We start from the raw sequence: 11707 nt of genomic DNA, 5'->3' as shown, positions 1-11707 counted from the left end.
AAGAGGAGGTAATTTGGGACCAGAATTTAGGAGTGGCAGTTAACAAAAGTATTTTAGACAGACAGGAAATTGAAGAAAAAAAAAGGCTCATTTGTGTGAGGCAGCTAGGTAAGTGTCCGTTTTGAGGAGGAGGGTTGCATAAGAGGGCAACATTACTGAAATATAACTTTAAAAAAAAATCCTGCCTCAGGTTTATTTGTACAAATAGCACAGGAGGACACCAGCCCCATTTAGACAGCAGCCCAGGGGGGCCACCCCAGTCCTTCTGTCCTCACGTTGGCAGACCGAGATCTCTACTCTGAAGCCTTTGGAGGGGTCTGGGCACCTTTGGGAGCCTGAGCTGGAACTGAAGCTGGAGCTGTAGCCTGGGCCTTGGTTTGATCCTTGGTCTTGGCCTTTGGCTGGCACAGCCTGAGCCCCTTGGCAATGCAGGCACGAGCATGCTTCCTAAGCTTGCGGTGGGCAATGTGGGCAAGTCGATTGAGCTTGCAGCTGACACCCTTTGGGATCTTGGGTTTAACCTCTTTGGGCTTACGAGGGCCTTGATAGCCACGGCACGTGGTTTTGGCACTGTTGACCTGCATCTTCTTTAGGCCCTTCTTCTTGTGCTTCTTGGCAGAGCACATGTTCCTCAGGAATATGGGGTCCACCCTCTTAAGAGATTTGTATCTTTGTATTCGGAGTTTCTTGACGCTATTTCTGTGCCATTTTCGGGACTGGTTGTGTGTGGTGTGGTTCTCGGACTTGGCCATGTCTGCACTTTAAGCCACAGCTCCTGAAGCACCTAGAACCGGAAACGGAATATAACTTTAACACAAGTTGTGACACGGGGCAGAAAGGAAAAGATAAACAGTGGGTAGAGACAGAGGGCTGTGTATACTATGTTAAATAACTTTGTATTTATGCTGTAGCTATCAGTGACTTTTAAGGAGAATGACTTCATCAGATTTTTGTTTCAGATAAATTATTCTGGTAGAAATATAAAGACAGACAATATTGAGCCAGGATTGAAAGGAAGAGAGACCAGTGGGAGCTACTGACTCAATAGTGTGGGTTTGTTGTATAGGTAAACTCATGCCATGGGAGTTTGTTGTACAGATTATTTCATCACCCAGGTAGTTATCTTTTTGCTCCTCTCCCTCCTCCCACTCTCCACCCTCAGGTAAGCCCCAGTGTCTGTTGTTCCCCTTTTTGTATCCATGTATTCTCATCATTTAGCTCCTACTTATAAGTAAGTGAGAACATGCAGTATTTGGTTTTCTTTTCCTGCATTAGTTTGCTAAGGATAATGATCTCCAGCTCCATCCATGTCCCTGCAAAGGACATGAACTCATTCTTTTCTATGGCTGCATAGTATTCCCCCCAAAGTGTATATGTACCACATTTTCTTTATCCAGTCTACCATTGATGGGCATTGAGGTTGATTCCATGTCTTTGCTATTGTGAATAGTGCTGCAGTGAACACACACGTGCATGTGTCTTTATGTTAGAGTAATTTCCATTCCTTTGGGTATATACCCAGTAATGGGATTGCTAGATCAACTGGTATTTCTGTTCTTAGCTCTTTGAGGAATTACCACACAGCTTTCCACAATGGTTGAACTAATGCCCACTCCCATCAATAGTGTATAAGCATCCACTTTTTTCTCAGCAACCTTGCCAGCCTCTGTTATTTTTTGACTTTTTAATAACAGTCATTCTTACTGATGTAAGAGACCTATCATTAATAAGATAAGGAAATCTAATTTAAAAAAGACAATTTGTGACACAAGATATAGAATGATATGAGGGGTTGGAATCAAGGGGTGGTCCTTAAAACTTGGAAGAGGAAATTTATCCTCTGAGACTGGTGAAGGAAGAGTTCAGACCTCCCTATGATAGCATGTGAGGAGCAGGAAGAAGTGCATATCTGGTTGTACCCCATTTCTTATATGTTCTGAGCCCAGGGCAAAAGTATAAGTAGATATTCGCATGTCTATATCCAAATATTTAAAATTTATCAATCAAGCAAAAAATTAGTTAATATGTCAGATAGACATGTTTAATAGAATATGCCTATCTTGACAGATATACCTTCTTTAATATTTGGGAAGCCAACTCCTCATCTAGAGTTTTGGACTCCTCAGAGTTCCATGCTAGAATACAGAGACCTGGGAGAGCCACCCCAGCCCATGACCTAATTCTCTTGTCTTCCTACTTCCGGCCCCACAGTATACCATGAGAGACCTGCAAGGACACATGTGGACACCCAAGCCTGCAAGCCCAGGCTCAGGCCACATCCCTCTGGAAACTGCCACTCCTTAGCCACCCCTTGAGCCTAGAGATGCATGCACAGTGGGTTCAGCCGTCCTTAGGAGAAAAGATTCTGGAAGAAGTCCATAGAGAACCTATAAATAGGCTCATGGCAATCTGTACAAGGGATTCTGAGGTTCTGGGTACTCATGCATAATGTAGAAAAGGAAATGTGGTTCTGGGTGGACATGTCCCCCTTAGCTTCACACACCCCTTGCCCTGTATGGAGGAGCTCAGGTATGTGGCCAGAATGATGCTCTCTAAAGATCAGGGCACAGGGCAGAAGCTCCTCTTGCCCAGGCCTAGGGGTGGTACAGTCCAGTAGCCTCCATGTTCTTGATGGAACACACACACACACACACACACACACACACACACACACACACAAAGCTAAAGTTATTAGCCAACACTGAAGTTGGTTGGGAATCCATCCAGAGGAACCAATGCTACCTCTCAGGTTTTGTTCTTTTAACTCCTGGGAAACAGTCTCCAAGTAGTTTGCCAGGAGAATTTGTTTTTTCTCTTGAAGTAGAAGCACTCACCAGTCAAGCAAGCATGGGTTAGAATCCCTGAGGTACTACAGCTTACAGGCATTTGCTTGGTAGATTTTTTTTCCTTCTCACTGCCAATTTGAGTGGACTCATAAAGTTTGTTTGGTGCCAGAAGCATAAACTGGAGGGGGAAAAAAAGACATCACCACAAAACTCACTTCAAAGCCAGAGAGCTCTTGAAACTGACTTCATCTCAGGAGTCCCTATCGGTGCTGAAAGCAGGTCACCTTCAGAAAGAGATCTGTCCACCATGAAGGCTGCAGAGCTTTCATGAAGAGCAGGTCTTCTCCCCTGACATAAAGGTAAATCTAGGTGTAAATGGCATCACTGGCCAACAGAAACAGGGGCCCACAGAAAGAGGAACGTCCAGAGAGCATTTTTTAAAATCTTGATATTAATTTTCTTTCAGAGGAAATAAAATATTTCAAAAAGGATAAGGATGACATGAATTAAATAACAGAGCAATGACAAGACACAAGTTATATCATTTTACAAAATATTTTTATGCATGTGTAAAATGTTCATAACGTTACTTTAGGGGTACTTTTAACTTCTCTTCCTGCGTATTATACCTGAACAAAGATGGAATGATGTTTTTTTTTTTTTAATTAGGATTCTAAAGACCTTTTCTACCATTAATTTTCTATAATGGCTGTTGAAATCTTATTATCTGCATTTTATTGCTATGAAAACTAAAATATAGAGCAGTTAAGTGACTATCCAGTGAACAAGTGGCAGAATTGGAAATAGCACCCAATATTTTATCCTACCTATTAAATCATGTATCTTGCTAACCTAGAGGTGCCTCTTTTCACACTAATCTACTTTTGATTCATAGCTGTTGAAGTCCTGAATGCTGACCTATTAGAAATCTGTAACTAGTCAGCACCTAACTATATATTAGATTCTGTTAAGTAATTTCATTACAAGAATAAGGGGGATGAAACTGGAAACTTTTCGAAGACATAAAACTATTCCTAAATCTTTGAAGACAGGTTAACCTATGACTTGTCATCCCATGCACCATGTATCAATGAAAAAAAAAGTTCTGGTTTAGAAAAGAAATGGTAAGGAAAATGTTCATGAAGTATTTAGATAAATTCATGCATAATGCATTCTTAATATATGGTCTAATATTAATTACCTCTGTTGTCTAAATCCTCCTACAGTAATTTGCCTTCTCTCACAGCGATTATTATTGTCTACCTTATACCTAGATCTATGTATACAGATTTTACTTTCTCCACTAAATTCTAAAGGTGGTGATTGTGTCCCATACATTTTTGTGTCCTCTGCAGTGGGTAACAATGCCTCGCTCATGGTAGTAATAAGTTGTTGCTGAATGAAAACAATGAATATATTGGATTATATAACTAGGCTTTTTAGATTGATGTCCAAGACAACCAGATCTAGTCATTAGGTCTGTCCCTAGGACCCCTGTCAAGGACAGAGCTCTGGGTGAGATAAATTGCAGGTCTAAACCAACAGCAATTCTCATGCTCTAAATTCACAAACCAAATGAAAGATTGTACACTCTGGAAAGGCTGCTATTCAGATTAAAAAAAATAAAACAAAGTAGATAAATATCCCTCTTTTAGTGTTCACTCTGACTGCAGGGAAGGATATACATGTATTTCTTATCAGGCCAGAAAGACTGCCTAGCCAATAAATAAGTTAAAGATTTTTATTTCCACTATATGGGCAACTCTTGCATGGTGAGCTTGCACTCAGAGAAAATCTGTTTATTGTGCAGTAAAAGGAAATTCCCAAATAATTAGGAACATCATGTGTGCTGAAGAAATGAAGTCAATAACAGTATTCCAATGTGTGTTGTATCTAAACTAAACTACAAAAGTAGCTTTTTACCATTGCGTGCAAATGATGGCTGGAAAATAGCCTACTTTACGTAATTGCACAGCTGTGGGCAGTCTGGCTTCCAAAATTCAGGATGCATCTTGATAACATGTGTAGGACCCAGAAAAAGGTTAATTTTGAAAACAGTCACTTTCATATACTCAGATGGAGACAGAGCACCATCATCGATGTTTCATCAACCAATAGGCATTTCTTCCTATGATATGAAGTTTACATTACCCTCCATCTGGAGAGAGTGAAGGAATAAGAAGGAAATCTGTCAAAAGCAAAATTACTTCTTATTAGCTTTGCCCATGTCATTTCAGTTCAGCTTACTAAATGTTAATCTTTTCAATGACTTAAATAAAGCAATAGAAAGTGATTGTAGTTTAACCCTCTTGTAGATTTCTCAAACACTTTAATCTAAATGCAACAATTTAGACCATGCTCCAGGATGAGCTATCATATCTCTGTCTCATAACATGATCAAGTAATTGGCCAGTTACTTCATAGGTTCCATTTCTTCACCAGTTCTATAAAATCCTGTGGTTCCAGATTTCTCAAATCCCTTCTTTCTGCAACAACTCTGCTCCCCGTTTCAGTTTCTAAGTCTAGAAAGCAATGTGGTAGGATGCAACGAGTATGAATTTAGCTAGCTACAAATAGACCACGTTTAAAATTTCAGTTCCATGGAACTGCCTATATGAGAACCTAATCAATATGTTAACCTCTCTAAGACTCCATTTCTGTATCTGTAAAATGGTTACACTAGAGCCTGGCTCATAAATGAAATAACATATATGAAGTGGCTGGTACATAAAGGTCACTTAATTCATGCATATAGCCTTTCCTCACCCTCAAATGGGATCACTTGTTTTTTTCTGCATTTAGAATGATGTTTTGTGAATGGTGGTGTTTGTTTCATTTCCTAGACTCTGGCTTATTAATTCACATAGTCAAAGCATAGTGTAGAAGGTGCAAATTTGTATCTTCTATTTCAGAAAAAAACAAATTAGTAAAAATTTTTTGAAATGGTGAAACAGGCTGGGCACGGTGGCTCACACTTGTTGTAATTCCAGAACTTAGGGAGGCTGAAGTGGGAGGATCGCCTGAGGCCAGGAGTTTGAGATGAGCCAGAGCAACATAGAGAGACCTCTGTTACTACAAATTTTCTTTAACTAGCCATGTGGCATTTGCCTGTGTCCTAGCTATTCAGGAGGCTATGGTGGGAGGATCACCTGAGCTCAGGGGACTGGTGCTGCAGTGAGCCATGTCTGTGCCACTGCACTCCAGCCTGGGCAACAGAGTGAAACCCTGTTTCCAAAGAAAAAAAAAAAAAAAAAAAGCCAACCAAGCAAGTGTGTTTAGTTGATGACCTAATGACCAGGGAGTAAGATTGTTTAGTGCTTTGGTAAGTTATTTGAATTTTGTTATGTATTATAAGTTTGATTATTACCATTACTGGGGTGGAAGTGAGGGGGTGGTCAGGACAAGTGCATATCTTCCTGAATGGATAAATAAGGCAGAGGAAGGCACGTGACCTAAACGTGTGTGCTACAGACCATGCGTACTATTCTCCATCGTATATCTCCTAAATTTTCTTAGTAAAGAAAGACATGAACAGGAAGCCCCCTCCCTAACAAGGTCTCGCTGTGTCCCTAGGATTTCCCTATTCATGCCTACAGTGTTAAAGTCTTCCAAAGGAATAGTCTTCAGATCTTCTGTACATGTAGTGACAATCATCTGCTGTGTACAGAAAACCTCCAGGTAGAAGAGAGAGAGCTGCTGCCATTGTGTTTAAATTCCTAAGATCAACACTAGGCAGTTTAAGGTAATAAATAGCAATAGTTCTTATTGTAGCAATTTCTTTTTTATTCATATTTTTATTGACAAATCATAATTGTATCCATTTGTAAGGTACAATGTGATATTTTGATATACGTATACAATGTGTAAAGATTAAATCAAGTGAATTAATGTATCCATTACTTCACTTCTTCTTTGTGGTGCGATATTTGAAATTTACTCGTTGCTATTTTGAAATACACAATTTCTATCTAGTTCAGGGCCACATGGGCAGCCATTAGAAAGTGGTATAAAATCAGTGGGTACTAATGAATAATGAATGAAGGCTCACTCCCAAACCGGGCGATCTAATGGAAAGTTTAACATAATTTCACAATCCAAACCATTGTTCACCCACTTGTTCTGCTTCTTGCTCTCTGTATATCCTACCTTTGTGTGTGCAGGCTGCTCAGCCACTAAGAAACCTATTACCTGGAACAAGTTCAACCTGCTGCTTTCATCTAACCTAGACTTTGCAACACAATAAGAGATCCTTCTGTATTAACAAACTAGAATATGGATTATAAGTGTTAAGTCTTCTTTGGTCATTAGGGTTCCACAAGGTTGTCCACTGAGCATGCTCATGACATAACATCAAACTTGTCAAAGTGGAGCAGCAGAGATTTCATTTGTGATGGGACCTCCTCAAAGGTGCCAAACCAGACAGAATGTAGCCAATCAATGATCATTCACCAGCACAGAGAGTACAAGAAATATCACATTTCCTTATTTTTCTGTTTTCTTTCTTTTCTTTTCTTTTCTTTTTGAGATAAAGTCTCACTCTGCCACCCAGGCTGGAGTGCAGTGGCATGATCTCGGCTCACTGCAACCTCTGCCTCCTGGGTTCAAGTGATTCTCCTGCCTCGGCCTCCTAAATAGCTGGGATTACAGGTGCACACCACGCCTGGCAAATTTTTGTATTTTTAGTAGAGATGGGGTTTTGCCATGTTGGCCAGGCTGGTCTCTAACTCCTGACCTCAGGTGATCCACCCACCTCGACCTCCCAAAGTGCTGGGATTACAGGCGTGAGTCACCGCACCCAGCCTCCTTATTTTTCTCTAAATCAACTTAAGTCCAATTCTAATCCCCACTCTCCTGAGAAGTAGAAAAGTCAAACTCAGTCATTACTGGAGCTCTCCAACCAAAGGTCACATAAAAGTCCCCGGGTCTGAAGGAGGCAGACCCGAGACACTGGGGAGGCCCCACTTGTTATGAGACATCGGGAGACACAGAAAACCACCAGAGTCTCCATGGTCCTGGCCCTTTGGGATAGGGCCACTCATCTGCTTCTGTTCCATTTGTGGGGTTCAGAAAATCCTCAGCAAAACTGGAAGTGCCCTGCCTTTGAGGTACATCAAACAGGTGTCCCATTTGAGTCATGCTGCTCTCTTGGGTGGCTGCCACTAGAGGGGACATGCACCCCACTACTGATGAAACTCATCAACCTCCAACCTTCTCTCCCCTCCCTGCTCAATGCTCTCAAAAGCATTCTGGGCTCTCCCAGCCTTCTCTGGTGAAATCTAATCTCATCTGAGCTTAGGCTTTTTCAAAAATCAGGAAGACCTTCTGCTTTTGATGCAACAGAAGGCAAAGCCTGGATTTCGGTTAGAAATGGGAAGGATGGAAGTGACTCCAAGAAGGTAGCAAAACTGAAATCTTAGGAAATTATCCCATCCCGTCGGTGTCATAAATAAGCAGATGAGTTGCCCTTGACTTCCTAGCCTGGGAACTGGGTAGGACCAACTCTCCCAGACAGAGAAATCTTAGGAGCTACACTCAGGAGGCACCACCCCCAGGCACGCTGGCTAAGTGTGAGAACCAAGAAATTATCATGGGTGTTTCAGGCAGCACCGCCGTGTGCCTTCCCACCCATCCCTCAAGGGATTCTGGGCAGAGGTTCCCATGGGCTTGGAGTAGCACTAAATTCAATGGAATAGGAAGATGAACTGAAAGAATCACAAGACCAAAAGCATGGCAGGAATTTGCAAACACAAGACCAGCTTACCTTTGAGCCTAAAATCCAGCTGGACATTTGTGGAGAGGTCACCTTATTCATGACCAAAGGGCTGACCAGATCCACGCTAGCAGGGAGTGCTGAAGAGGAAGAGAGAAGCTTCCCCGCAGGACAGCATTGGCACCTAGAGCTGGCTTGAAAGGGCCCTGAGGACCAAGCAGATAACAGAGGTCATGTTTAGGCAGGGACTATTGAGAGCCATGACATGGACACACAGCCTTGCAATGGACACACAGCAGACAAACAGCAAAGGAATCACAGGGCACCAGAGCAAGAGGACTGGCAAGGCAAATGTGCCCAAGGCTTGGAGACTCTGCCAGGGAACTGGGGCCTCCATATACGGGGATCCCACTGCTAGAGGTTCTGGAAAAAGTCCCCTCTAGACATGGACTTCAACTGTGTCCTGTCTGACTGGTATTGCTGAGAAAACTTCAGTTACGCTTTCAAGCACAAGCAAAAATCTCTTCATATCTTATAATCCCTTATAAGAAAAAAATATCATCCTTTTAAGCAATGAGCTCTCATGTTCTGGTCCCCAGGTACTTTGACTGAGATTGAACTTAGCAAATGTTTACGGAGACAGAAAACAACAATTAACAAATTCATTAATTCAATCAGGGCACAGGGTAGCTCCTTCAAAAATGTTTGTTGTTGCTGCTGCTGATGATGATAATTAAAATCTTGTTTATAGATAGGTTGTGGTATATAATCATTTCATAACTAAGTCCTTATGCCTTGATGAGAACGATCATTATGTGTAAATATTGACTAAGGCTGAGCTTCACACATGCCATTGAAATTCCAGTTTATAATCTCCTGTTAACCAACAGTAAGGAACTAAACTGAGACCTCAGATCCGACAAACAACCTGCTGGCATTGACAGTTGGAGGTGCAGATGTGATCCTCAATCAACGTATCTTATCATCATTTTTTGTATTTTGCGGACCATCTGGGCTTAACCAATAGAAAGAAATTCTTCACGAGAATTCTGAGATTTCTTCAGTATTCAGTGACTTCTAGGATTTCTAATGGTGCAGGTCTTCTCTATGACTCGGGCTCCCACAGAGCACCAGGAGGCTGGGGGACCAAGAGCTTCTGTATTCAACGGGTCTGTGATACTCTCAGTGCAACCCACTGCAGTTTTGCTAGAAGAGCGGTAGCTTTTTCATTAGGAAACCATCTTGTCCTGAGAATGACCCCCCCCCCCCAAAATTTTCTAACTGTCAGCCCAAACTGTCAAGAATGAAAGTGCTGAGCTGAGTTTGGTGCCAGTGGCAAGAATCTACTTTTTTTTTTTAAACTATTGTCAGCAGTAAGTTAAATATTGAACAGCAGGCCAGATGCAGTGGCTCACATCTGTAATCCCAGCACTTTGAGAGGCCGAGGTGGGTGGATCACCTGAGGCCAGGAGTTTGAGACCAGCCTTGCTAATATGGTGAAACCCTGTCTCTACTAAAAATACAAAAACAAAGTTGGCCAGGCATGGTGGTTGGCGCCTGTAACTCGGGAGGCTGAGGCAGAAGAATTACTTGAACCTGTGAGGCGGAGGTTGCTGTGAGCCGAGATCGCGCCATTGCACTCTAGCCTGGGCAACAAGAGTAAAACTCCGTCTCAGGGAAAAAAAAAAAAAAAAAAAGATTGAATGGCAGTGGAAACTGGACTTTCCTAGACACTCCCTCTGCCCATCCCAACCCTCCAAATACACACCTCCATACACACACACGCCCCACACATCCATGCCACAACACACCCCACCACACCCACAAATGTCACATGTACTTTACTTAATAATTTACCAGATGGGAATTTAAATTATGGGATACTGTCTGTAAGTAAATTAGAGTAAGTCAGTAACTTAAACATATTCACTAAAACCCAAATCCAAACTCGCATTTTGCCACAAGTTACCCTATACTACCATTTACTCCAAACCAATCAGTTGAGGTGTTTGCACCGACAGAACTACCAGAAAAGGGAAGCAACATTTCCTCTGCGTAGAGCTTGGGGCAGGGAGGGACCCTCTTTTACAGGCATGAGTGAAATTAATGTGAAAGAGGCAAGAAATTTTACTGTGCATTCCTGTACGTAATACGTTACCTCCTCTCATCTGGAAGCATCTACCGTAGGGCAGGCTACTGTAGAAGGCATTAGGATTATCAAGACAAATTCAAGAGAAAAAGCGTGTTTGAATTTAGCTTTCAGCATTCAAAGCTGGGAAAGACGATAGTTTGATAGATTTTTGTATACAGGAGAGAGAGACAGAGAGAAAGAAAATCTTCTAAATTCTTTCCTGTATCAGGAAACAAGCCGGAGGGCTCAGGTCTCAGACTTTCTTCTATAATGTAGATAAGATTCCCATTCTGCTGATGACAGGCCATTACGCTTGTTGCCCTAAAGTGGAAAGAGGATTTGCCAAAGAGGAAGACATACAGATGGAAAATTCTGAACCTTTAAGAAAAGTCTAGAGGCTGCCCCTAGAAGGAGATCATGGGAAGAGGAGATGAGAAAGGCCAAGAAAGCAAGGTCCAATATCAAGGTTCTCCCAGTCCACTCTGGGGTGGAGCAGCTTTTAAAATATCCAGTAAGGGCTGGGTGCAGTGGCTCATGCCTGTAATCCCAGCACTTTCGGAGGCTGAGGTGAGCGGATAACCTGAAGTCAGGAGTTCGAGACCAGCCCGGCCAACATGGTGAAACCCCATCTTTACTAAAAATACAAAAATTAGCTGAGCGTGGTGTCACACGCCTATAATCCCAGCTACTGAGGAGGTTGAGGCAGAAGAATCGCTTGAACCCGGGAGGCAGAGGTTGCAGTGAGCCAAGATCATGCCACTGGACCCCAGCCTGGGCGACAAAGCAAGACTCTGCCTCAAAAAAAAAATGAATAAATAAATAGAAAAAATATCCAGCAAGGTATATGAGAAACCCCTAGTGGCACCTTCCTGGGGTACAGTAGGGTATAGTGGCAAGCCTTCCCCATGGCCCAGGGCATAGGCACAGCCTCATCAGAGAAGTGGCCTGGTGAGTCTTCTGACATTCCTGCCCCAGTAGCGTTCATGGGGACTCAGATAACCACATGCCTCACTGTGAGGATGCATAAAGGACCCACGCAGGCTGGGTGAGAATGAGGATGCTCTCGGGTAGGGGCTTTAA

General features: G+C 42.4%; 1 protein-coding gene across 1 annotated transcript; it reads right to left on the bottom strand.

Annotated features, from left to right (window-relative positions):
• Positions 1-293: 293 nt before the first annotated feature.
• LOC108522124 (60S ribosomal protein L29-like) lies at positions 294-752 on the bottom strand. Its single transcript, XM_017862203.1, has one exon. The coding sequence runs from the start codon at positions 750-752 to the stop codon at positions 294-296; it is 459 nt and encodes a 152-aa protein (XP_017717692.1).
• Between the last annotated feature and the right edge of the window lie 10955 nt (positions 753-11707).

This window comes from Rhinopithecus bieti, unplaced genomic scaffold (genome assembly GCF_001698545.2).
Source record: "Rhinopithecus bieti isolate Rb0 unplaced genomic scaffold, ASM169854v2 scaffold_62795, whole genome shotgun sequence".
NCBI lineage: Eukaryota > Metazoa > Chordata > Mammalia > Primates > Cercopithecidae > Rhinopithecus > Rhinopithecus bieti.
The sequence above is the reverse complement of the archived record's forward strand: the minus strand, read 5'-3'. Positions and strand labels throughout refer to the sequence as shown.

What these genes read in the sequence shown, in the direction of transcription:
- LOC108522124 (XM_017862203.1), bottom strand. Translation starts at nt 752, where the DNA reads ATGGCCAAGTCCGAGAACCACACCACACACAACCAGTCCCGAAAATGG.